The sequence below is a fragment of the Drosophila guanche genome, unplaced genomic scaffold (genome assembly GCF_900245975.1).
Source record: "Drosophila guanche unplaced genomic scaffold, DGUA_6, whole genome shotgun sequence".
NCBI classification, from domain to species: Eukaryota; Metazoa; Arthropoda; class Insecta; order Diptera; family Drosophilidae; genus Drosophila; species Drosophila guanche.
Genome location: NW_022995757.1, coordinates 588,663 through 615,184, shown reverse-complemented (window position 1 = coordinate 615,184; position 26,522 = coordinate 588,663). Strand labels below are relative to the sequence as shown.

Sequence of the window (26,522 nt, the reverse complement as noted above, 5' to 3'; positions counted from 1 at the left end):
GTGTTTGTAATCAATTTTCTTTGTGCAAAAATTGTCTGCAAATACCCAGAAGTAACAGCAGTATCATCTTATCATTTTCAGCATTATATTTCATTCCCACTCCTCTAAATTTCAAATATAAATATTAAAGACAATAAATTTTCCCGGTATAATTTGAAAATAAACATATTTATTTAGGTAACTTTTTGAGGGTCAGACTGTATATTTTATCGATAAGTCTGCGGTCACACTGCTCGCATCTTTTTGCCACCACTTTCATGATATTTCCCTGCCATCCCCCGACGGGTCACACTAGCCTACTATTTTGGCGGCCTTGCCAAAGCTGCGCCGTCTGTTTTGTTTTCAATCGCAACTTTTTCTACGAATCGCACGCACGAGCGCTAGGTACGGGTACCAATCTGTTTCACCCCCCCAAAATTTGTTTGCCGGCATTTTGGCGTAAGTGTACTGTGCACTGAGTACAACTAGAACTCGAACTCGAATGTTTATTTTTTGTTTTGTGCTGTGTTGTTTTGTGTAAAAGTGTAAGTGACGCGCGCGCATTTTCGGAAACTGTAATTTATTAATATAACGCACGTATACCTACAGCACACACATACACACAACATAGACACTTTACCTGCATAAATATATCTAGATAATGTTATCTTTTAGTTTGTTGGTATTCGTTGTTGTTTTGTTGTTGTTGTTCTTTTGCAAGTGAACGGTCCCAGCAGCAGCAATTGCTCTGGTGATGCTGAATGGCAGTGAAGAGAGCCAGTGGTAGAGCGGGACGGCAGGATGCCATTGCTGGGTGGTGATCAGCTGAAGGTGAACCGGTTCGGTTTGGTGGCTACCGTTTCAAGTGCAACCCTATTGTCTTCTCTCTTTGCCTCTTCTCTTTGTTGTTGTCCTATCCCCTAAGCTTATGACGTCAGGGCGCCTCGCTCGTTAGATCGGCTGCCTGCCAGAGTGTGGAGTGGGGGGGAGAGTGAGCAGTGACTCATCCCTCTCTACCTTTTTTTTTGGAGCGTAGTCTGACGTCAGCGTGCAATTTTAGAACACAATCAGCGAGAGTACGATCGACTATTTATTGTAGTTACAACCCCATCACAAGTTCCATTCCGAAATCACCAAACAACAAACAGAATGAAACGACTGTATCGGCGGTGTGGCTTATCATTTGATGATAATGGGAAATTCTTCCACCTGCTTCCCCCCCCCCCTCCGTTAGCGCTCTCCACTCCGCTCCACTGCTCTCCTCTTCTTCGATAAGATAAGATATGAATTTTTTTTTGCATTGTTTTTTGTTGTTTTCGCAGACACATTGTGCTCGTATTTCTGTTCGTTTTATTTTTCTCTGTGTCACAATTCTTTTTCTTTCTTCTAGAAAAACAAAAGCAACGCATTAAGAAATAAACAAATTAAATAAACAATAAAAATAGGCAAAAAAGTTTAAACCGGTTGCACATACAAAAAACATACACACACAAACCAAAAAAACACGTCATTTGCGGCCGCTCAACGTTCAACAGGTGAGTGTCCCCCATGGGGCGAATTACGTATTTGCAAGTGGTAGAAGCCCTCTGCGTGTGGCCCGGGTAAGGGCAACATGTCTTTGTTGTACTTTCACCAAAAATATTTATCTATTTATGAGCACTCGATTCCACCTTCACACTTCCAACAACTGATGACTCGAGCAACAGTTAATAACTCAACTCTTTATGGGTGTTTCGTTCAACAAGTTCTTGGAAGCAAACAATACTCGTAGTTCCTGTTTTAAGCTATGAAATTTGGGTACGCACATATGTTCGTGCGTCATTTGGGTAGAGCTTTGGGGCTACACATTTGTCATAATCGAACGGATGCGCTCATGAAAATGTGCCAAAAAACTGAAAGATATTTGAGAGAGAGTGCAGGAGTTGCATTTTAGCCCAGGATCGGGAAGCTTCAATGGTGTTCTATACATGATCATGTTATGAGTTGCTGCAGCTGTACAAATAATTAGATATTTCAGATTTATGTTGCCTTCTGTGGCATACAAAAAATCTCTTTGGGTTGCAAATCGCTCCAAAATCCTTTCCATACGCCCTCTAATTTTGTGATACCCTGGGTGGCTGCCACTTTGCATTATTTATTCGTGTATGCAAATGATTGCCTCTCACCTCAACCGAATGATCGGATTACTTGCCACATGCCACTCGGCACTCGGTACTCGGTACTCGTATTGTAGACAAGTTTTCCAGTCCCCTGATCTACGGCTGCTGCATTTGAATTTAAATTTCGAGACGGAGACGGAGATCGAGACTGAGACAAGGCTGTATGTACTGTATAACAACGATATTGACCTCCATTAAGCGGAGCCAAAAACGATTACCCCTTTATGACTGTCTCGCTCACGCTCTATGCCTCTGTTTGTGCTTCTGCCTCCCTTTGTTGTCCGCATTTGCAGTTTTATTATTTTAATTCGGTTGATAACTATTCTGTTTTGGGTTCTTTATTCTTTATGTGCGCTCCCCAAATTATCCAAGTCCATTTCCGTTACCCTCCTCCTCCTCCTCCCGACAACCACCAGCAACGAGCAAACGATTCCCAGCTGTACCCTGGAAGAGGAGGAGTATATTGGAGATTCTCCCTCCCATAAGCGAAAGGCTACGGGGAATAGGAGAACCAATGGGGACCCGAATCTCCCTAAATCCCTGAATCGAATGAGCGTAGTAGCCGTTGATTTTGTCCTCCCTCTTCGATGCGTTCACACTCCGAACAGAGAAATCTTTGATCTCTCAGTCAACTGCTCAGTGCTCTCTGTGAAATTCACAATCTATTTTCAATCGATAAGACTATCAACTTGCAAAGTAAGATGGAATTCCGCTACTCCCGATACAATACAGTGTCTCGATTCTCGCAAGACTCTGTTGCAATTGTGCAGCTGGTGTACAGCATCAAGCGTCCAGCCACCATTGAAGACATCTTTAACGCGGTCGTCTTATATTATCAGGTCAGTAATTATTGAAAGGATATATGCACATGGCTCATCCATTCGTTTGAATTCGCAGCCCAATATTGAAGATTTGAACTTTTGGAAAAATGTTGAGGAGAAGCTCGACATGGCCATAGACCGTGCATTTATTCGGGAGGATCACGGGTGCTATACCGTGGTGCATTCTCACCGTCAATGAGCCAATGGATCAGTGACGTCTAAAGCGAGGGGTATCCAGCTGTTCGAACCCTTGCAAGCTTTCATTGTCGTGTTATTTCTGTGTGACCTGCATTTTGGTCAACGTTTTTGTGTTGCTTATTTCATTGTTTTGTTTTTATGTGCGTTGCTCCAGCGCCAGGGGAATTTTCAACAATTTTAACGACGTCAAAAACATTTGGCTAGCAAAATTGTATACAAAAAAGAGCGCCGCACAACACGAAGATACATCAAGAGGCCAATAGCAAACAGCACACAGATACACACACACACAGAGAGAGAGAGAGAGAGAGAGAGAGAGAGAAAGAGAGAAAGATAGAGGTCTAAAAATGATCTCATTCTCAGGGGGTCTACCGGGCATGCAGAAATTTGCTCCATAGCCACACGTTTTCGGTGTTCGATTTTCGATTTTCGGCTTCAGTTTTCGGTTTCCAGATCTCAATTTAGGCACCAAAATGTAAACTTGCAACTCTGTATGTTTGGTCTCTAGCAACGATTGAAAATTATTGTGTCCTAAATGATGTATGTTAAAAATATAAATTAATTACGTGAGTATCCGTTGCATTTGTGTCTGTCTGTCGAAGGGAATGCCAAGCAAAAATATTGCAAAATTGCAATATCTGGAAAAACTCCTTTAAGAACTGATTAAAATTAATACTTATGAAGAAGCTTTCCGCAGTGGATTGCCATATGCATTTACAACTCAAATAATACATTATTATACATATTTCAATGAGAATTAAGCACAGCTGAAAGTAAATGAATTATATTAATGTTTGGACCAATTTTAGTCGAAGATCAGATCCGATCGGTTTGGTTCATTCAACTTCTGAAGTAGATACTCGGCATCCGGCTCTCTTTTGGCTGCCTGCATTTAAAAATACTCGTTCTATCCAGTCGTTGTTCTTGATTTGATTTTTTCGCACTTTGCCTCTTTGGGGCATTGGGGCGACTGCCTAGATTGAAGCCTGCAAATGGGGCATAGCTGTAAATTGATATAATGTCTGGGCGGAGTCTCAGTGCGATAATCATGTGACATTTGAGATGCATTTCCCACTGCCCCACATCAGTAGCAACAGAGAGCAAAACAGAGTTTGGGTTTCAATCGTTTGAGTAGAATGAATTCTGCAACAAAAAACCCTTGAGGGTGGGTTGTCCGTGTGTTGTTGCACCATCCCCCAGAGCTGGCCTGCTGTTCGCCCCATAATGTAGGTCACATTGTATGCCCCACTCTTAATCAGGCTCTAATCGCCATCACAAACGAACGAAAGCAACGCACCACCACCGCTGACACAGTGAAAGAAAAACAATAAGAGCAAAATAAACCCATCGGTGGAAGGGAATGGGAGAGCTCGCATTTCTGAGCTGCATTCGGTGCTGTATTACGTGGCCATAAAACTGTCAAGAAACCGCCGCCCATATTGCACAGTCGCTGCCGGCGCTCTAATTTATTAAGCGCCCAAGCACCACCCTTTGCAAGCCGAAGAACCACGAGAACCCACCCACCCAGACGCTAATTCCAAGAAGTCCAGAAGCCAAGAAGACTTCTGCTCCAGCTGTTAGTATTTGTGTTCAGTTGCCAGCACAGAACAGAAAGGGTATATTGGTTATGCAGATTAAAGGACAACAAACAAACAACTTTACGAGAGATAATTGCTCGAAATATTTGCATTGCTCTCTGCAGCTGGGGATTTATAACTCATTTTTCGAGCCACAAATTGGCTTTGTTTTCAACTGAATTTTACAGAGTATCCGCCCATGGGTGTGTATTTTGTGGCACGGACAACCCTTGCCCCGTAGTGTTGCGTGCGTCGCGTAGTTAAAAGGGCCACAATGTTGCATGCCCTGCAATTGGACATTTGAGTGGAGTGGAGTGGAGGGGCAGACAGCCACCCACGCACTGCAGCTGGTATTATATTGATCCACAGAGCTAATTGATCAACCGATTGAATCGTCTGACTGCCAGATGACGCATGCCACAGCAGAACTTATTATTGCATCAGACATCAGCGAGCAGAAGAGGTCTTCAGCTCCCACACGACAATCCATGCCCAGTCCATTTCGCTTCTCCTACTCCTCAGCGAGTTAATTTTACTCAATTCGAACAGAGCAACAAAAAAGTGTTCTAAAGGTGTCTGACGAAAGATTCCACCATGCGATAGAGACACATATATCTAAATTGTATTCGTATGTCTCGAGAGTATAAATATTTTCCCCCCAATTTGCGCAAGAATCTGGCCAAAGAGCTGAAGAAAGATCCAGGCATGGCGACGGCCCATTGCTTTCTCGCTTCTATGATTAATGCCCTGGAGAACTCATTCAAATAATACGAATTTCAAAATCTAAATACATAAAACACTTATTCGTATAAAGCAAAGCGGGAGCTCTCTGCTCAAAGCTTAGATTGTACATTCTCTGAAGGTCAGTCGCTGCTCCCCCAGCTTGTTTGACGATCTAAATAATCACGGAATGCCGCAAACATTACGTCAGAGTCTGGGTTGGGATGTTGATAAAAGCATAATGACGTCATCGTTCGATTGAATTCCAGTTGACCCTTCGGATCTTCGACCCGAGTCTCAGGGTCTCAGGTTTGTTTTTGTCGGCCTCCAATTAAAACTTTTCTAACATGCAAATTGTCTTGCAGTTACTTTAATTTATTTTCGCAGCCAAAGTTCAAGGGAAAATCGATCGAAATCGGATCGATACACAGAATTTAGCATTTGCTGTAACTCTCCACAGATGGCACACTTTCATTCATATTTGGATGGCAGACACAAGTTCATAAATGATATGTACGGAGGAATATTCAGTTGCAATTCTGTATATCTTTCGGCCTGGCTGGTGTTTAAAAATAATTCCTGACACTTGCATCTATGGATGCATCTTTCGCTGTAGTCGTTTAGCGCATATTTAGGCACAGCATTTCAATTTGCTTTATTTTTTCCGTAGTTATAATCATAAATTAAGAGTCAGCATGGGCAATGCCCCCACTGCCCTCGCAGCCACAGAGCCTCCCTCAAGTGTTTCCAAATTGTTGTATAAACAAATCGAAAAGTATATTCACTGCTCGACAATTCAGGCCATTGAATGTTCCAAGAACCCAAGATCCAAGGCAGGGCGGAAGAGCGCTGTGGGATGTGGATAATGACTAGCCGGCTGCTGCTGCTGCTGCTACTGCTGCTGTGGAGTGAGAAATAATCGTTATTTTGTTTGGAATAACCTTGACATCATAATGGAGCTGATTCGTGGCATTATGATGATAATGTACACAAATGTTTGGGGCGCTCTTTCGCTTTGAAAATGAATTCAATTCGATCGAATCAAAAACTCACAAGAGATCAACCATAGCCATGTGCCTGCCCTTTGCCTTATTTGTGAGTCAGGAAATTACTTAATTGTCTGTCAAGTTTGTGTACGAGTACTCGGTATATCGGTTCAATAGTTTTTCAGCTTTGAGTCACGTTTCGTTTCGCCTCAGCTCGTCCCTCCCAATTCCCATCCGTCGCCAAGTTGCAAAATTAACTCAAATTATGCGGTAATTAGCTCTTTGTTACCTTTTGCTAGGGAATACACGTACCTTTTGCACACTCATTTACCTCCATGGATGACGAACTGCGATACTGCGATGTAAATCCAACGATTTTTGGTTCATTTACAAACGTTTTCGCTTGTTTGCCATTGCCATTGCCATTTCCATGATAAAGGGAAAGGGTTTATAGTGTTGTTACACAACACTGAAGATCTCCTGGGCATACTTTTCAGCTGAAAGATCGCTTTGCTTGCCACTTCCCACACTCGCAACAGGAAACCACAAACAAGTATTGGCTATCTGCAGTACATGCAATAATTATGTACGTACAATGGGGGTCATAATTATACAGCATTTGGTCAAGTTTTAGTGGAAAATAATCTATTATAATTTATGGCTATTATGTGGTTTATTTTAAACCATTTATTGGCAGCGTCTTTTGCTTTCTTCCAGAGTTTTTCAATCAAATTTGAAAGCTTCGATGAATTTTAAGGCTTCAAATTGCATTCAAAGTTCTTTTGGGACAACTTTAAACAATCTTAAATATAATTTTGAAATGTTAACTATGGAAACTCAACTATTTATTTTTTGTAAAACCCACTGACAGCTATTAGTGTGGCCACAGTTGTAGGGCGTCTATCGGTGGGTCGCGGATCTCCTTTGTCTCTGGTTCTGCTTCATCTCTTAGACCCAGACCAGACCAGTCACAGACCTCGCCATGCATTAAATTCAAGTGGAAAACATAAGAATTATTTGCTGTTCCTTATTTATTTTTGCGTGTGGGCTGCTTAGCGGTTCTCTCTCCCTTCGTTCAGCTTTATCAGTTTCTCTTCCTTCTTCATATTTATCCGCCTTCTATCGCTAGTTTCCTGGGCAAATATGCAATTTGTTTGCTGTTGTTTGCTGTTGTTTGGCGAGACACGTGACTGGCGTTCTGTCAACCATAAAATGTTTTCGCTGCTGGGGAGCCAAGCCAAACCCTTTTCCTTACCCTCGGTAACCATTCGACCCATGGGAGTTACGCATCGCCAGGCACTTGCTATAGGAATTTCCAAATTTGTAGACGACGCCCCAAAAGATTGGCCAACTATGAAAACCCCATCGAACGGAAGTGAAGAAAATGCACTTTCAGTAGAGGTGGAGAGACACCGCCTGCCCCCCGCCCAAGGGAGTGTCTAGACTCTAGACCAAAAGGCGGCACTGTACTTTGCCATTTTGTTGTTTGTTTGCTGCTCTTTGCCTTCGTTTTTGCTTGTTTTTGTTTTATAATTGAAATTGCAGACCAGACCAGACGTCACAATAATTTCCGGCTCATGAAATTGGAGTGCTGCTGGCTGCTGACTGCTGGCTGGCTGCTGGCTGGCTGCTGCACCCTTGACACACGAAATGCTGGGATTGAAGTGCATGAAGAATCTCTTTAATCTAATTAAGAATCAAGTGCATATCCTCCTCAGCTCTAGCTAACATTTCATTGAGGATTATTCGCACTTGGGATTTGGGAGACTCTCTCCGCACCTGCAGAAGAGTTATCCGGGAGGACAGAAGTAGTTGGATGGCATCTAAGAAAATTCCACAAAACGCATAAAACGCATAAATGAGAGACCCATTTTGGAGAAGCAACCCCAAGCCAGAAGCCAGCATCGTGGTGTGTGAAAAAAGAAATGTAAATTTCATTTCCTTGTTGGTTGCATTTTCCCCTCGGTCCTTTTGCTGCCTGCTCCCCTCTTGCCTCTTGCCACTCGGTTCGTTCGCCTTTTCCCCTGGGGATTGGGGTGTGTGTGTGTGCGCCATGCAAATATGCGGAACACAAGTCACCCCCCCGGGTATGCCTCCCTCCCCACCGCCACTCCTGTCCAGTGGGTATTCTAAAAACTCTTTTTGCCGCAGCTCTTTGGTTGACATTTGGCCCGGAAGTTGACTTGCTTTTGGCTCTAATTGCGGGGTAAAAACTTTTGAGAGTGCGATGCCCCCTGCTTTGCCACCCCCGCTCCCCCGGGGGGTTGTCATGCTGCCAAGTTTTTGCCTATTGATTTTCCTTCTTGCCTTTCTTCGTTTGTTTTGGTCCCGTTTTATCGGCTGGCTTTTTGTTATTTTTTTTTTTTTTTTTCATTTTTGTAGGCCGAAAGCGAGTCACTGGGTCGCCTTTACCTTACCTTACCGGCAGGGTAACCCTCCGCACGGTAGGGTTGCGGAGGGGNTGGTGGGGCTGGGGCGATTTATGACACCAATTAGTTATGAATTCTAAATTTGTTTGGCCCATTGCCAGAGCAGCAGGCAGACCCGCCGCGAAACAAGAGACAACGTCAGAGTTCCCCGGAGAAAGACTTTAGGTGGCAGGCAACATTTGATCCACGGGGATATGGAACTCGCCACACGCACAGTGAAGAGTCCCAAGAGAAATTCAAGAAATTATATACGAGTAGCTACTGTAGTTTACCAAGAACTAGCCTTGGGTCGGAAGTAGCAATTGCTTTTGCGGTGTTCGAAGAGGGTTTGGGAACCGATTGTCAGTGTAAAATAACTACTGAGATTTAGCTAAAAGTATTTACAAATTGCTACTTGTAGGTGCATAATGACAATAGGTATGTGTGTGGCACGCTCCACTGTACCTGTGCCTGTACCTGTACCTGTACCTGTAGCCCCCGCTCTGCTTACTCTGTTGTACCTTTGCTGACAGTCAACTTTTGCTTTTCTTTTGGCAGCAATCAACAACATCAAGTTTTTTTCGGGCTCAAGGACATACCACCGCCCATATAGACAGCGGGATCTGAGGCAGCAGAGAGACAGAGAGAGAGAGAGAGACGGAGTCGGAGACGGAGACGGTATAAATATGTCAGAGCGAAGAACTCACACACAGATGGGGCCACCGCCGCCGCCCCCCAAGCCAAACAAATCGCAGACATCGAATGGGGGCAGTGGAAATGGAAATGGGAACGTGAACGTGGATGCCAATGGGGTCCTGCCGAATGGCAACAGCAACAACAGTTATAACAGCAGTAACAGTAACAACAAAATCCGCGGCAATAAAAGTGTCGCAGCCCCGCCGCTGGCTGTTGGAGGCGAACAGAACGAGCTGCAGAACACGAGCGTCTCTCGTAGGAGCCAGACACCGCCGCGGACAGAGCAGGTCGTGATGACGCCCCGAGGCAAGACAGCCAACAGCACGGTGATCCTCATTGAGAGGAAGCTGGTGGATGAGATCAACGATCGGGTGCACGTGGCCGGTGGCGATCACACGGGCATCATCATAAACAAGGACACGGTGGCTGGCCAGAAGAGCGCCAGCAAGGCGGCTGCCTTATCCCTGGAGTTTCGGGTGTTCCTGGTGAGCGCCAACACGGGCAAGCACTCGCAGGAGTCGCGCACGTTGCGTTTCTGGTTTCGCGATTGGCTGACCAACGACGAGAAGCAGGCGCACATTGCCCAGGACTTTTTCAAGGAGCTGGTCAGTCCGCAGGACTTTCCCCGAGGTACATTACTCTAAAGTTTTCTTTGTGCCTATGCTTAAGGTCTCTCTCTCTCTCTCTCTCTTTGCAGACTATGTGGGCTTCATCAAGAAGATCATGAAGCTGATGCAGCACGGCTACTCGGAGATCCAGTCGATCGAGATCGAGCTGCGGATTCTGGAGCAGACATCGGCGCCGCCCTCACGTCCGCGTAAGTAAATTCTGCTCTGAGCAGAATAATTCTGTTTTTCTAGTCTCTTCTCCTCTTAATCTCTGAACTGATTTGATTTGATTTGATTTGATTGATTTGACTTGTGGGGAGGCAGCTCGGGATGGTTACATCATCTATTGCTACGGCGATTGCAATCGCAAGTTCGAGGAGGCGCTGCTGGCGCAGAAGAAAACAGGTGATGGCGGCGATCTGATGAAGGCCATTTGGCTGGACATGTACACGGATCAGCTGAGTGCCAGGCGGAAGTGATTGCCAACTCCACTTCTAGCCCCTTCCGCAACTAATCCCCCCTAATCCACGTCCCGTTTACCGTGGTGTCTGCCGTGCCGTGCCGTGCCGTATATCTGCCGCTTACCACCCCACCCCTCCGTCTACTACTACTACTACTACTACGTTTCTCTCTCGCATCTCTCTCCTCTCTGTCTCTCTCTTTGTTCTTTCGTTGTTTGTTTTGTTTTGTTTCGTTCGTTTTTTCGTACTAAATGCACGCTCTAAAACCACAAGAAAATCCAATCCAAAATCAAGTAATGTTTTTGCACTAAAAAAACAAATGTTAAAGCGAACTCAAACATAAATAATAATAAATAATGCTTAAACCAGTGGCTTGGCAACTGTTCAACTTATCTAGATCCAAGCAGTTCTTAAACTGTAGGAGTGGAACTGCTTGCAGCTTAGAACAAAACATACTCAACTCTGGGCAGGTGAATACTTGAGAAAACTGCTTGTCAGCGCTGCCAAAACAGTAGTTAGCAATCTCAGTCATCGAAAGCTTAAAACTGTATTTACTTTCCCCAGTAAGCTTCTGTAAACTGCAACTGCTATCTAAACTTCGATGACCCTCAAACTACATGCATACACAAACATGCATATGTGCTTGTCAAACTGCAGTGTATCCACCAAACATTCCACAACTGTAGCGGTTACTCCTGAGAGTGTGACTCAAGCGACCATGGTGACCCTAAAACTGTACCTATTTTGAACTGCTTGCCAATGTGTGACACTCCGACTGCAGACACCGCAGGTCATTGCCTTTTGCAACACGAATCAGTGTCCATTGCTCCCACTCATCCTCGTACTCACCTAAATGACATCTTTAGAGACCAATTTGTCTGCAGTCAGTAATTAAAATACGCTGCTTGAGCATTTTAATCGACTCTCGACAAAGCGAAAAAAACCCGAAACACCCCTACAGTGCCGTCCTCGTTTCTTGTGTTAACCAGCCAGTTAATCCACTGCCTAACCAGCCACGCGCCCACCTGCTAACATCGTTGCATCGCACAGATTTCATGGTCCATCCAGGGGGAAACATTATTTCCTGCCCTGTAGGGATGTGAAAATACTCGTATAACCCCAGCAGCCAGGCGCTAAAGCTCCTCGTTCCCAGCTCTGACTCCAATCTGATCTGTACTGATGATCAACTCTCCCTCTCTCTGTCTCTCTCTTTGGCAGTTTCGCTGGAGGAATCGCAGTTTGAATCTCCGCCACTGACACAGGAGAAGGTGCTCGAGCTGATCGAGCAGGCCTACCCCAATCCCGTTTCGCCCGAGGATCTGGCCAAGTGAGACATAAACCAATTTTCCACTAATACAATATTTAATTGAATTTGACTTGACGCAGGGACTACGGATGGAGCGAACAGGATGTGCTGCTGGTCATACAGTCGCTGCAGGAGCGTGGCCTGATCAAGTCGATGGAGTACAATGCCTACACACGCATCCACCACGAGGACAAGGAGATCAAGGTGGTGAAGCAGATGCCAACGATAGCGTCCAACAAGCAGCCGACGATTGCCATCATAACGGCGCAATACTGCGAGAAGCTGGCCGTGGATGCGATGCTCGAGAACAAGGAGACATTCGTTCGCTATACCACAGTCGGTAGGTGGGGCGGTGGGGCGTGGACAATCGCAAAGTCGACTAATCCATAGAAAGCTGATAAAGAACAGTTTGATGACCTTTCAACTCCTCCAACATCCTCTGAGTTCCACACTAATAATATCTCAACTCTCTTTCTCTCTCTCTCTCTCTCTTTTTCGCTCCCTTAATGTGGCTCCTCCCCCTACCCACTCTCTTAACCGCAACTTAACCGCATCGTGCAACTATTACGCAACCCAATTGAATGAATTTGCATAAAATTGTTGCTTGTTTTTGCGACAAAAAACATTAACCTCCCTCCATCCACTCTACCAACACCAACCCCCTCGCGACCCACGAAACTCGAATGTACCCGAAACTACCCGCCCCGTAACAGATTCCGATCCCAATCTAACGAACACCCTAAGAAAATCCAAAAAGAAACGAAGATTTGGTAAGCCACAAAAACACAAGTCCAAATTTCCATATCCTTAGTTTAAGAACAACTTGTGTATGGGTTGGTACATGGGTATTACATTATATATCTGTATATATATTTACTTCTATTTGGATACAAGTTGAACTCAAGAGAGTATAAGTTCTGTGTGCTTCGTTCTGTACACTGTTTATTTCCATGTTTTCGTGTTTGTTTTTTGTGTTGTTATGGTAAAGGATTGTCCAAGGAAGGACTCCTAATTTCACTCGTATCACTCCATGCATTTGTATCACTTTTTTTTTGTTGGGTTGAAATTGATTAATCTCGTCACGCACTCTGCACAAAGAATCCAAGCAGCCTTTGGGCCATCCATGTTTCATTTCTGTGTGCCCTCCCCGTTATGAATCGTTGACTGACTTTGCTCTTCCACAATCTACTTTCTGTGCAGGCGAATCGAATGTCTATACTTTGGGCAATATTGGAGCGCATCGGATAGTGAGCACGAAGCTGCCATCGGTGGGCAGCACCAGGGAGGCGATGACAGCCACTGGCAACACGACCACACGGCTCCTGGGCACATTCCAAAAGGTGGACTTTGTCTTCATTGTGGGTGTCGCTGGCGGTGTGCCACACTACACCGACTACAAGAAGCACGTGAGGCTGGGCGATGTGGTCATCTCTTATGTGGACAAACAGCGGGCACTGTTAAGCAACAGGTGAGACAGGTCTACAATCGATTGGTTCGCTCAATCATTCAATCATTTCATTGGCAGCAAGGAGAAACCTTATGTCTATTTGTACAAGAGCGGCGAGGATGTGAAGACATATTTCCCGATCAATGACTCACTGCAGCAGATCGCCGAGAGCCTGCAGGCCAACATGGAGCTGAAGCGTCCGTGGGAGTCGTATCTGGGTCAGGCCCAGCAGACGCTTGCCCAGAAAACGGAGAGCGACTTTGGCCGGCCGGACCCAAAGACGGACAAGCTCTTCATGAACATTGGCAACAATGAGGTCATCGAGGTGGCCCATCCCATTGCCGCCGACGAGTTGAACGGTGTGCCACGCCTGCGACTGCATCTCGGTCCGATTGGCTCTGGCCGCGATCTCGTACGCAGCGATGATCTGCGCACACAGTTTGCCCGCAAGTACGGCCTGCTGGCCACCGATGTGGAGATGAGCAGCGTCCTGGACAGCATTATTGGTAATTGCCGCGAGAGCTTCATTGTGGTCAAGGGCATATCCGACTACAAGGACGGCATGTCCACCCGCAAGTGGCAGAACTTTGCCGCTCTTTCGGCGGCATCTGTTGTCAAGTCGGTCATCTGCGGCATGGATGCGCCCACCAATGTCTGAGCGGCATGGCTATCTCAACTACATCTTCGTCCACACTTCAGATCAGTGGGGACTGTGCTGGGGCTTCTTCTGGTAAACCAAAATGCATGCCAATCGTGGAATGGCAAATCGATTGCATTGCGAGTAATGAAAAATGAATGTTTGAGTAATATGTATTAAATAATTTCTTGTTATTTATTTTGTTATAACTTTTGTACTACAAAAACAATATTAATTTACACACACAAACACACACACCAGCACATATGTATGCATATGTATGCGCAACATTAAATAAATATTGCAAATTCGCTTGCAAACAAACAGAAGAGAAACAAAGCAATTTTAGAGAATTTTTCACAGGCCCCCCCCCAAAGGTATTTCTAATACGATCTCAATTGGTTGGCTTTCCACATTGATAACAGACAAGCCCCGTTTGCGTTTTGGTTCAAAAACAAAAGCTTAAGGGAGGAACATTTGAAAATCTGATCTGAAGAATCGCTCGATCATGGAGCGAAAATCATAGCTGGCCTTGACAATTCACTCGACTATTTGCCATTCGATTTGTGAAGTCATATTACAAGTATGTCGCTCGGCCGTGTGTCGGAAAAGAAGCTAACCGTGCCTTCGCTGGTCAAAAAATCGAGCAAGAACCGCTCGTTCTACTTTCGCTACTTGGAGCTGTGTCGCGCCAAGAGCTTGACTCCAGTTCCCGAAATTCGTAGGAAATGCCATGAGATTAGCTCCTTGGAGCTCAACGCCGACAAGCTGAACGTGAGTGACTGGCTGCAGATCAACGAGGCGCTGCACAATGATCTCTGCCTGAAGACTCTGGTGCTGCGGCTGCAGCGCTCCTATGAACCAAGTGAGTAGCCTGAAGACTGTTGGACTGTAGGGCGGAGAAACTAAGGAAGGGACTTATCCATACAGATGCAATCGCTCCCATTGACACGGAGAATCGGGCACGTCTCTTTAAACAGCGCCCCGTGGTGTTCACGCGCTTTATTTTCCGTGGCCTCGTCCAGTCAATCGCCAATTGTGTGACGAGCAACATGAATCTCACGGAGCTCAGGCTGGAGGGTCTGCCCCTTCATGAAGGTTACATCGAGTGCATTGCCAAGGTAGTATCATCCATTCTAGGTAATACCAATCATGATGCTACTCTGATTCCAGTCGCTAGCCGCGAACAAAGGCTTGGAGATGTTGAGCTTCCGCAGGTCTCCCATTGGGGACAAGGGCTGCGAGTTGGTCTGCAATATGGCCAAGTCCTTCCATCGCATTGAATTATTCGATCTCTCCGAGTGCTGCATCACCTGCAAGGGGGCTGTTCATGTGGCTGAAATGATCAAGGTATCGGTATATCGGAGGTAGAGGATGCATTGTAATCCTTGCCATTCCACGCAGATGCAAAAAGTATTCCGATGGGAGCAGGCCCCCCAAGATGAGTCCATGTTGGGCTTGAGCACGCTCCTGCTCGCCAACAACCCCGATATGGGAGACGAAGGACTCCAAGGGATCGCCGAAATGCTGAAGGAGGGTGCCTGGATACAGGGTAAGTGGCTTGAAGCATGAGCCATGCCAAGGTCCGACTCTAAGATCTCCTCCGATCTCTTCTGCAGTCGTGGACGTGCAGGACTGTGGCCTGACTGACGTTGGAGCTAATTTAATACTCGAGTGTCTGAACCAGAACATTTCCATCACGGAGTTCAATGTGCGCAATAACGAGGGAATTAGCCAGCTTTTGCACCGCAGCATTCGCAACCACCTGGCCACCACAGAAGTCGAGAAGAGGCAGCAGTCGGAGGATGATGGCAGCGTGCCCAATGGCAAACAGTTCACTATTGACCAGCTGACCGCGATCACCAAGGAACTCGAGCAGCAGCTCTCCCTTGAGCGGGCACTACGACAGAAGGCCGAAGCGATGTACACAAAGCTCAACGATAAACTGTTGACCATGGCTGGCCACAAACCCAGTGATAAGGAGGAGCAGGAACACGGTAGCCGATCCGAGGTGCAAGCCAACCACACCAACATGCCCGAAGAATATCTAGAAAATATGTCAGAAGATCCCATAGAGTTTGGTTCGATGCTCTTCCCCAGCTTGGAAATGCCTCCTTGCAGCAACTTGTCGTCTCCGCGCAGCAACTTGTCGTCTCCGCGCAGCGATAGCTCAGCGTTGTGTGATGACGAGGAATCTGAGGCACAGTATGGCCAATCAGATTTGCTGGAAGTAAAGCAGGTTCGATGTTTCAGGAAGAAGCTGAAGGCCCCACGGGATCAAGTGCGAAAGGTGCGCAGCGAGATGCAAAACGAAGAGTGCAAAGGGAAGGCAGAAAATAAGAATCACGAGTCAAAATCGGAAAACGAAATCGCCAACAATCGCCACGTGAGTAACTAACGGATTTCCTGATTATTACATGAATTATTCTTTTTCACAGTACAAGCTCACCCCGATGCATGAAGTCGAGCAGGACATTGGGGTTAGTATTCTGGTAGCCGAGAAACAACGTCCGTGTGGTCGTAACAAATCGATGGACAAACCAATGCAGTAATTCGAGCAGGACATGATGATCAAGGGCGGCCCTAAGCAAGCGCGTGGTCATAACGACGGAGCTGGTGAGGGTCAACCCTGTGGAAAGATGCCGGACAGGATCGATTGATCTGTGTAGTTGTCTTGCAATGTTTAATTGTGTTTGTGCTATATTTGTTTAGTATAGTAAATAAATGGGTATAGCCCAATAAAATGAGCTAATCTTGTAGAAATTTGATTAATTGATCCGTTAAATTTGTATTACGTACTGGCCGGCGCATGATGCAATTATATAAGGTGCTGTCAACAAGTGCTTGTGAAAGGGTTCTGAGTGTTAAGTGTGAGTGCAACGAGAATAGAGTGTGCTGATTAACCCTTTTATGTTATATATAGTTGCATCATGGGCATCACGGGACCTGCCTTAACCCGTAAATAAAATCAAGGAGAGTAACACAATGTAATAAATGAGTTTCAGGCGAGAACCTTGTTTATCTCACACACCTTGCAAAATGTGTAGCAATTGTGTAACTACCGCGTAGTTACAATGTAAAAAGAGTTTATTTTTGTTGAGCTTTTTTGCTGAAACCTTCATTTGTAAACAATCCAATAAAAGAAGTCCTGAACAATCAATAATTTGAGAAAAAAATATAGCTTAAGGTCTGTGTGTCTTAGGTTGGTGGTAATATTCAGCCGAATATCAGATATCAGAATCGACGAACATAATTTAAGACTACGGTATATTTTTAATATGAGAAGGTATATTTTGGTTTATTTTTGAGGGTCTGACGGTATATCTTATCGATAACACAACTGAACACAACTGCGTAGAAATAAGTCAAAATAAGCCACATAAAATTAACATTTGGACATATAACAAAAAATAAATTAACAAAACGAAACTAAATTCAACGTGCTGTGCTTTTGTCTTGAAGTCGTGCCATTCCATAGAGATACCATCGCCTAGGCGCAGCAACTGTAAGTATCAGCAAATTATATTTAATCACGTCTAGTAGAGAGGGGCAGAAGCGACAATTCCATTTCATTGCCAATGTTTTTTACGCATTTGCAGTGGCTTGTGATATAATAATGTCGCGCACCCTGATTCGTGCACTCGAAAGTGTGGGCCGCAACTGCCACATACGGACAACAATCCGCATCCACGGACGAACTGCCTTGCTCAGCGCGACGAACATGCCAATGGCGGCCTTGAAGATTTGTGCAGTAAACTACTCAAAGCGCGGATCCGGGTCCGGGTCCGGATCCTCCTCAGACGCAGGCAGTCCATTTAAGATTGTTACCAAGAACCGTGAACCTGCCGACGATGATCTCAATAGCATTGAGTCCGAACCGAACTGGGAGTTGACTGCCCCGAGGAGCAATCGCTTCTTTCTGCCAGGTTGCTGTGGTCCAGCCTGGCAGGGCTGTAATTCTACGATGCAGATGACGACACCCCTCTCGAAGATAGTGAATTTCAAAAAAGAAGCCAATACAGACAACTTGCTCGAGATATCCTGCTGCCAGTGTCCCATTCTGATACGTGACACCCTCATCGAACTGTTCCCAGTGCGCGCCGTGGCCAGCAAGGACACAGCCATAACATTGCTCACTTTGAGCTATGACGGTGACATCGAATCAGGCGCCTCAAAGGTAGTGCTGCTCAAACACATTCATTTTTGTGCAATTTTTTGATTTCCTATCTCTTCGAAGTTTGTGCTGGCCGCCAGAGACATCAGCGAGCGTCTCTTATCGCTGGGCTATTGGTCAGACTTCCTGAATCCCTTCAGCGGACGACCTTTCTTTATGCCCAAAGATGATGACAAGTTGTACAAGCAGGATTGCCGTTTCCGCGGACTGAACATGAATATATCCATTATGGAGAATTGCATAGTTATTTCTCCCGAGGAGAATGACACAACCCACTTCTCAGGGGCCATTTTTTGTACGGCGCCCAGCGACTACGATACGTTGGTAAAGCTGCTGGAGCCCGACGACGAACAGCCCAAGCATAACCAACTCTTCTAACAAAAGGACTCCATAGCCCAATTAGCTGCCACACCACAGGAGAGTAGAAAATGCAGCTGAAAACGATGACAAAGGCCTTTCTGTGATGACAACTGTGGTAGACTATTAGTTCCGGCTTTGTATATGGCTTACAGATATAGAGAATTGTTATTTAATGCAAGAATATAAATTATAAGGTTGTTGTGTTCCTACTATCTAATGGCCGTCTGATTGCAATGCCTCTCGATCTCCTTTAGTCGATTGATCAGCGATTGCAACTCTTCGGCATTGCACACAAACTCCACAATGGTAATCCGTTCGCCGCTGCTCTGCTTAAACCGGCCAAGATTAATGCAAAACTGAGCAACGCCCGTACTGCTGTCGGACGTGGAGGACTTTACATCGCACGCTATGCGCCACTGGACATCGGTGATGTGGGGAAAATTGTGTCCCACTTGCAGCTGTCGCAACACCAGATCCTTCCGATTGTCCTCGTAGACGCGTGTCAACTCATCCACGGCACTGCTGTGCAGCGCAAGGGCCTCCAGTTGCTGGCGCAATGTCAGTGCATCCCAGGCGTGTTTGGTGGCCACTGCGTACAGGGTAACTACGGCGTATTCGCTTTGCTTGGCGCTGGCCGCATTGTTCGCATAGATTTCAGGCACTGGCGCAATGGCTACACATATGCGACGTGAAATTAGCTTTAGATCACCTCAATGTTTGGATTTTGTACGTACTTGCGTCTGGATGGAGAGTCAACTTAAGGGAATTCGCAATGAGAAGTTTGGTGATGGATGGCGGCAGAATTGTGCCAAGGTTTCTTAGGCCCGCCACCACAGTGGCAGAAATCAGGTTACAGGCATCTGTGTCCGCTTCCACCACGGGGGAGATAGCTGTTGTGGTAGCAGCCATTCGTTTAAATAAAAATAAACAAAACACAATAATGCGATGGGCTGTGACCGCGGACTTATCGATCAAAGATACCACATGACCTACCGTAAATATACCGAAGCCGAAATCATTTTCCTTGATTATGATGTTCTATTTAATATTGCCAGCTAGTTAGTACTCTCAGATTGATGAATCAATTCTCTACAGGATTGGCTAATTTTCATGACTTCCTTCCTGTTAACAAAGCTTTTTTTTTATGCTAAAAAGGTCAACAAAAAGCATAATACGAAATTACCGTAAATATAAATTGAACTCAATTTCGTGAGTAAAACAACCCGTGATAATATACCGCAATTGGTTACCTGGCTGTGACAAAATGGCGCTTAACAGCACAAAAAGTTCCACCCACGCAAAATAACATAAACAGCTGGCAACACAGCAGAACTTGAACCCGCGAAGCGAACCATCGCTAAAGTGCATGTCATTTGAATTTAATACACTTTAAGTACAATATTTACACTTCAACCTTTTTCGCCTACGTTTATTACACCCTGTAGAAACACTCCTTGGCCCGCGAGGCACAGTTGTCGTATGCCTTGAACATTGCGTCGCCATGAGCCGCCTTGCCTTCGGTGTCTATTTGGTCTAGTTCCGATTCGGGTACACAGGCGCAATTGAAATTTGTATTGCCGGGGCTGTATAGCTTTCGTGGATAGCCGGTCCAGGCTCGCTCCTTGCCATCGCCGCTCGTGGTGGTGCACCACACACGCGTTCCCTTGGCCTCCGACCACTCGATGTTGCAGCCGGGATACTTTAAGCGCATCTCGTCCACAGCAGCCTTCGCTATCTGAGCCTGCTCGAAGAGCGCCAAGTACTTGTGGTGATATGTCGTCGGTTCACCCTGTTCATCGTAGAAACGTCCAATCAGCTTCCCCTTGTAGATGTATTCCTTCTCGTAGAACTCCTTCCAATTGGCCAAACCAAGCAGATCGTTCGGTTTGAGGCTGAGCACATCGTCGGCAGTCTGCGGATCGTACTCCTCAAATTCGCCGCTTATGAACGCCACAGAGGCGTCGCGACCCACAAAGAAGTTATAGCTGCAGCCGGTGCCATAGTGCTTGATGCCGCGCGTAACATCGAACACGGATCCCAGCAATGCCAGATAGATGGGCTGTCCATCCTCGCCATTGTATTTGGAAAGTTCGGCCGGTGTAAGCAGCATCGCTTCGTTGGCAGCTTTGAACTGAAGCGAAACCGTCTCACCATCAGCGTTGTCCACATAGTTGGCCGCATGCCTGTTTGCAAACTGTTTTATTTCCGTGTGATAGAGGCCAGCCAACACAGCTGCCAAAATGAAAAGGAACTGGAATTTAAATAGATGTTTGACAAACCCAAACATATTTGTGTTTCCTTATTGTTTGCTTGTTTTTCTTCGATACATTGGCCTGTTTGCTGGTGTCCAAGTTTGTATTTAATTTTTTTTAATTTTGCCAATGAAAACTTGTTTGGGTAGAAGCTGTTAGGGATGTAAGATGTATATCGATATATATTTTTCGTTGATAATACATTTCATTGGTATCATTTTTTTGGGCTATTATCAAATTGAGGATCAGTAATTTTTTGAATTCAGAATGAATTCACCATTTTTCTCTTCATAGGATCTACATCGCTAGGCTCATATTTGTCGTTTGGTTTCTTTTTGCTGCTTCGTGAAACAGCTGTTGGTTGACCATTTAGTATTTACATATGTATGTATGTATGTAGATGTCTCAGTGTCTCTCGATATGCGTAACTCAGGCAGCAGGTGCGCGTAGTAGTTGTATGTAGAATGTGCTTTGAAAATGTTTATTTAATTGACGGTCTTTTTTATAATATCAACAATATAACGCATACAACTAAGTACATCTACTGGCACTGGCTCAATGCGTGGGCGTACACTGTTTTCTCCCCGGTTCCCCGCTTGATAACATGCGGAATCTTCTTGGGCTCCATGCTAAAAACCAAAAGAAGAAGGTTTTTAACAAATGAATACAATTTAAGATAAAGGTATTGACATACGTAATGCAATCAATGATGGGGCACACGGAGACGCAGAGCGTGCAGCCCGTGCAGTCATCGTTGACGAGGGGCAAGTGCGTGTCCTTGTCGAATTGGATGGCCTGGTAGCCGGAGTCCGCACACGTCATGTAGCACTTGCCGCAATTGATGCACATGTCCTGCAATTAAACGGAGGAGATTAGCCCATGCCGTGAGTGACAACTGGGTGGTGTCTGTACTGTACTCACATCGTTGATCAGGGCGACCTTCTGTTGCTTATTGTCCAGCTGGTTGTAGGTTCCAATGCGCGGCAGGGCAGCGCCAATGATGTCGCCCACCTTGGGAGCTTCTTTTGGCCCATCGTGGGAGGGGGTAGTGTTGACAGCATTCTGCTGGGCATCCCACAAGGCTCCCTGCTTGCTGCGCAAGTTGGCCATCGTGATGTCGCGCTCCCTTTGGTAGGGCCCGAAGAAGCCCAGCGAGCTGTTGCCTTCGCCCGTGAGATGCAGCACCGGCTTGCCCTTCTGGTGGACGGGTGTCGGCGGGGACTGGCCGTCCCAGAAGGCGCTATTAATTGGCGGTGGATTTGCCTTCAAGTACAGCAACGCCTTCAGGCTGGTGCAGTAGTCATCGATGACGGTAAAGTCCTGATTCTGTACGGAAGAGCAGATCTGCAGCACTGTGGCGCCGGCCTGGAGGAATTGCAGGGCCACCTCACCGGAATCAATGCCGCCAATGCCCAGAATGGGGAAATCGGGAACTTTCTTGGCAATCTCCGAGATGGCACGCAGTGCCATGGGACGTGTAGCATTGCCGGAAACGCCGCCGTAGGTGGTGCGCTTCTCCTTGCCGACGGCCGGCCAGGCAGTGGCATCCGCCTTGAGGCTCATCAGCCCCTGCACTGTGTTAATGGCCGAACAGCCATCGGCGCCACCCCGCTGGGCTGCCTTGGCAATTTCCGTGATGTCCGTAATGTTGGGCGTCAGCTTAATGAAGAACGGCAGCCTGACGGCATGGCGCACCCATCGGGAGATCTGCTCGACCATGTCGGGTATCTGACCGCAGGCCAAACCCATGCCGCGTTCGCCCATGCCATGGGGACAGGACAGATTCAGCTCGAGGGCATCGGCCCCGGACGCCTCCGCCTTGATGGACAGCTCCGTCCAGTCGGCCTCATTGTAGCTGCACATGATGCTGGCAATTATGATCTTCTCGGGAAAATCGCGCTTCAGCTCGCCAATGGAGCGCAGCCAGTACTCGGCCCGCTTCTCCGAGATGAGCTCAATGTTCAGGAAGCAGCCCTGCTGCGGTCCGTACTTGTAGCCGGATGTGGTGCCGCGGACAATGCGCGGCGAGACATTCGTCACCAGATCCTTGTCCAGGCCAAAGGTCTTTGTGACCACGAAGCCCCAGCCCTGCTCGAAGGCGCGCCGTATCATGGCCGTGCTGGTGGTGGGCGGTGCCGAGGCCAGTCCGAAGGGATTCTCAAACTTCAGGCCACACATCTCCACGGATATGTCGACGCTGTCAATGTCCGTGTAGAAGAGCGGCAAGGCTGCTGGCGTGTCCAAAGGCAGACCCTGCAGCTGGCAGTGAATGCCCCAGGCGGCCACCTTGCCATCGTTCACCGACTCCACTGTGGTATTGGCCACGCCGGCCAGATCGCCGCCAATGAACACTTGCGGCAGACTGCTCTGCATTGTAATCCTATCCACCACGGGCAGCTCGCCACGGAATTGTAGGGGCGAGAGAGCTTCGCGCACATCCGGATCCTGCAGTCCCGAACCGAAGGCGGAGATCACAAAGTTCGCCTTGAGGCGCACCGTCTGCTCCTCATCCTCCACCCACTCGTCCTGCTCGTTCTGCTCGGTGCGACAGAACTCCATGCCGGTGATCAGGCCATCCTTGAGGCACACCTTGCGCGGACTCAGATAGGGCAACATCTCGCAGCGCTCCTCGCGGGCCAGCTCCACCTCCTCGGGCACGGCTCGAATGCCCGACGAGCCCTTGCGGAAGACGACAAAGACGCGACGGGCACCGCAGCGTAGGGCGGATGTGGCACAATCGAAGGCCGTGTCGCCGGCACCCAAAACGATGACATTGCCATGCAGCTGGGGCAGACCCTGCGAGGCCTTGCAGGCGCACAGACCCGGCTTGGAGCCATCCGACACCAAAGGCAGGAAGTTCTTGGAGGTGTAGAAACCCGCGTTCACGTCCAAACCCTTAAAGATGGGATTCAGCTTGGGCTCTGGCAGGCCAATGCCCACAAAGACCGCATCAAGGCCGCTATCGAGCAGACCCTAAACAAGACAGAAAGAGAGAGAGAGAGATCCTTTGTCGGCATTTGTAATGCGAATGGAAGGTGTGCTCCACTTACCTGAACTGTCAGATCCTTGGTGCTGAGCGAACGATTTGTCTCGATGCTCACGCCCAGGTCCTGGACCAGCTGGATCTCAAAGTTGACCACATCGATGGGCAGGCGATACTGGGGTATCTCGGCTGCACTCAGGCCACCCAGATAGCTGCGTCGCTCGTAGATTTTGATGTCGCTGTAGCCCAGTCGAGCCAGAAAGGTGGCGCACGAGAGCGAGGCGGGACCGCCGCCCAGCAGGGCAATCTTCTTGCCCAGCGGCTTGGCCTTGGCCTGCGGCGACAACCGCTGCCTGATGCCCATCTGCTTGAACACCTCCGTGGCGAACTGCTGCAGTCCCCCAATGTTGATGGGTCCGGCCTCGGAGGCCTGCAGATTGCAACCACCCACGCACAGGTCACTGGTGGGGCAGACCATGCCGCAGGTCAGTCCCAGCGGATTGTCCGAGAAGATGGCCTTGGCGGCGCCATAGAAGTTCTTGTTGGCAATGCTCGTGATGAAGCTCTTGATGTCCAGCTGCGTGGGGCAGGACTTCTGGCACGGTGCATCGGCACACTTCAGGCAGCGGCCAGCCTCTTCGAGGGCCGCTCGCTCCGACAGTGTCGTGTGCTTAATGTCCTCAAAATTATTGGACAGAGTGGTGCACGGCGGTGCCGTATGATCATTGTTGCGCTTCCAGTGCTTCTTGTTCTCCTTGGTCTGCTTCGTGGGCACCACTGTGCATTGGGTCTTGACGCGCGGATTGAGCGACAGCAGATCCTGAAAGCCAAATGATGGATTGGAACGGGGACTGGGGTGGGTGGTTTGCGACTGGAACCTACCTCAATGTCGGGTGAATCTCTGCTCAGCATTATCGGTGGACTCATCTTGTTGGTGCACTCACTCCTCCTCCTGTCTGTGGGGGGTATGTCCGATCTGTGGCAGAGCCAAAAACGTTTTACAATTACCAACAATAAGCAGGTTCGGTGGCGGGGCGGGGCGGTGTCTTTGCTAATCTACGGCTACATTCGTTATCACTGCTTACCGAGCGAAAACACTTTTTTGGACATCCCGTACGCCCCTGAACAACGCTGCTGTATCTAAGCGCATAAATAAATTCATATATAATAGTGCCATACTAGCAAAGCATAGAGCTCTTATCAGTTTTATCAGTCAAGGTTGGTGTTCGTATACGAGCAACCAGGGAGAAAGAGATTAGGGGGCAGCTGGGCTGTGGAACCACGTCTTTTGATGTTCTAATTGTGGTGTTGGGGGGGGGGGGCTGACAGCGCCACGAAAATAGCCGGAAAAAATTATATGTGTCCACCACTACCCCTTGCTGAGAGAGCAAAGAAAAGGTTAGGGGAAGGTCACTAATAGAGGGGGCCGGGCCGGACTGGGCCGCTAAACGATAATTGAGCACCAATGGGAAAGCGGCGCACGCCTCAGGCCAGATCTTCGGGCGCTCAATTGATTTCTGTTCCAGATTTTGCAGCAATTTTGATGAAAATAATTATATTTGTTAAGTGTTGTGTAATAACACAGAAATTTTGGTGACCGCTGACTCTCTCTCTCTCTCTCTCTTTATCTTAAATAGTTACATTTTTGTGATAATTTATGATTAGGTTTTTTGTGTAACAACAAATGTTTTTGTTATGACATAAAACATGTAACCAGTTTAGCAGCTTTTAGTCTGAAATTATTACGAAATTACTTGCTGAGTTCTTCTGTTCATTGGCAGCAAGCAGTGCAGCCGCTCCATTCACAATTACAGTAAGTGAGTACTCGCATGTACACACATCCATACATGTGTAGGCATGTACATATGTACATACATGTGCACGTATGTAACATGTACGCGACTAGCCTTGTCTCCCTTCCCCCATCTGCTTATTTTTTCCACTGATTGTTGTTTTAATTGTATTCATAAGATTCGTTGAACAAACAGCTGAATCGGCATCATGCTGCTATGTTCCGTGTTTAGCTGGGCTTGTACCATTATCAAATTCGTTTTTGGGTTCAGGCAAGTTTTTAAATGTCGCGTATGCTAATGTCGATGCGAAAAACAAGTTCAGATTATAAACTACCCAATTAGAGTGGGACTTTTCTCGCCTGTTCTGATCAACAGGTATCAGGTATCTGATTGGAAAAAAACAAAAAAAGAAAAACAAACCTTTTTACTTGTGTAACGGATTTCGATTCGATGGCGCACACACACTACAAAAAAATATACTCTTGCGGGATACAATGTATTTCCCACTGATCGGCAGCGAAACGATTGTAATGAAAAGCACAAGTGAGACGAGACGAGGCAAACGAGGGAATTGGTCTTCACACTGGAAACGCCAAATTAATAATAAAAATCGTGAATAGTTTCAAAACCCTTGTTGGCATCGAGGCGGCCTCGATCGTTGAAGCCGAAGTGTCGAAGTCGGCGCCGGATTTTGATTACCAAACCAATACACAGGCAACGCAGGCAAACATAGAACCAGCGATACAGACACAGATACGAGCGGGCAGCTCACATGTTTACTTTTGTTTTTGCAGAGCAGAAAACTGTTTACTCGGACGCATGGTGAAATTATTATAGGTGACGGATTCACCACAGTGCCTTCTCATTCGAGGCCCAAGGCCATGAAGCAACTATAAAGGAGGGCCTGTCGTCGGCAGCGCTCCTCGGGTCATTTCCCCCCGACAACCGTGGTGGGAC

The 26,522-nt window shown here is 47.0% G+C and overlaps 6 protein-coding genes across 11 annotated transcripts; 3 read left to right on the top strand and 3 right to left on the bottom strand.

Moving 5' to 3' along the window:
* The first annotated feature begins 314 nt into the window (after positions 1-314).
* Positions 315-14,269, top strand: LOC117590391. Of its 6 annotated transcripts, XM_034282977.1 has the most exons (10): positions 315-438; positions 1,370-1,514; positions 9,407-10,174; positions 10,242-10,361; positions 10,477-10,557; positions 11,832-11,940; positions 12,000-12,259; positions 12,633-12,689; positions 13,120-13,387; positions 13,442-14,269. In XM_034282977.1, exons 3-10 carry the CDS (start codon positions 9,535-9,537, stop codon positions 14,022-14,024), a joined length of 2,118 nt encoding a protein of 705 aa, XP_034138868.1. In that variant the 5' UTR covers positions 315-438; positions 1,370-1,514; positions 9,407-9,534; the 3' UTR covers positions 14,025-14,269. The 6 variants fall into 6 exon arrangements, with proteins under 6 accessions (XP_034138868.1, XP_034138871.1, XP_034138869.1 ...); XM_034282980.1 differs by lacking the exon at positions 12,633-12,689 and having other exon boundaries at positions 318-438; XM_034282978.1 differs by lacking the exon at positions 1,370-1,514 and having other exon boundaries at positions 319-438.
* A 319-nt stretch (positions 14,270-14,588) lies between these two features.
* LOC117590444 (protein Cep78 homolog) lies at positions 14,589-16,594 on the top strand. Its single transcript, XM_034283063.1, has 6 exons — positions 14,589-14,868; positions 14,934-15,124; positions 15,177-15,353; positions 15,408-15,555; positions 15,623-16,389; positions 16,442-16,594. The coding sequence occupies exons 1-6, from the start codon at positions 14,589-14,591 to the stop codon at positions 16,553-16,555; spliced, it is 1,677 nt and encodes a 558-aa protein (XP_034138954.1). The 3' UTR covers positions 16,556-16,594.
* Positions 16,595-17,346: 752 nt separating this feature from the next.
* LOC117590299 (methylmalonic aciduria and homocystinuria type D homolog, mitochondrial) lies at positions 17,347-18,749 on the top strand. The gene is made up of 3 exons (XM_034282785.1): positions 17,347-17,508; positions 17,603-18,180; positions 18,241-18,749. The coding sequence occupies exons 2-3, from the start codon at positions 17,620-17,622 to the stop codon at positions 18,553-18,555; spliced, it is 876 nt and encodes a 291-aa protein (XP_034138676.1). The 5' UTR covers positions 17,347-17,508; positions 17,603-17,619; the 3' UTR covers positions 18,556-18,749.
* On the bottom strand, positions 18,684-19,486 carry LOC117590300 (COMM domain-containing protein 3). The gene is made up of 2 exons (XM_034282786.1): positions 19,272-19,486; positions 18,684-19,210 (listed from the first exon to the last, which is right to left on the bottom strand). Exons 1-2 carry the CDS (start codon positions 19,444-19,446, stop codon positions 18,747-18,749), a joined length of 639 nt encoding a protein of 212 aa, XP_034138677.1. The 5' UTR covers positions 19,447-19,486; the 3' UTR covers positions 18,684-18,746.
* Positions 19,487-19,931: 445 nt separating this feature from the next.
* LOC117590371 (neuferricin homolog) lies at positions 19,932-20,950 on the bottom strand. Its single transcript, XM_034282917.1, has one exon. The coding sequence runs from the start codon at positions 20,822-20,824 to the stop codon at positions 19,970-19,972; it is 855 nt and encodes a 284-aa protein (XP_034138808.1). The 5' UTR covers positions 20,825-20,950; the 3' UTR covers positions 19,932-19,969.
* A 302-nt stretch (positions 20,951-21,252) lies between these two features.
* On the bottom strand, positions 21,253-26,174 carry LOC117590235 (dihydropyrimidine dehydrogenase [NADP(+)]). Its single transcript, XM_034282706.1, has 6 exons — positions 25,986-26,174; positions 24,655-24,748; positions 23,840-24,592; positions 21,711-23,762; positions 21,484-21,641; positions 21,253-21,418 (listed from the first exon to the last, which is right to left on the bottom strand). The coding sequence occupies exons 2-6, from the start codon at positions 24,697-24,699 to the stop codon at positions 21,331-21,333; spliced, it is 3,096 nt and encodes a 1,031-aa protein (XP_034138597.1). The 5' UTR covers positions 24,700-24,748; positions 25,986-26,174; the 3' UTR covers positions 21,253-21,330.
* Positions 26,175-26,522: the final 348 nt, after the last annotated feature.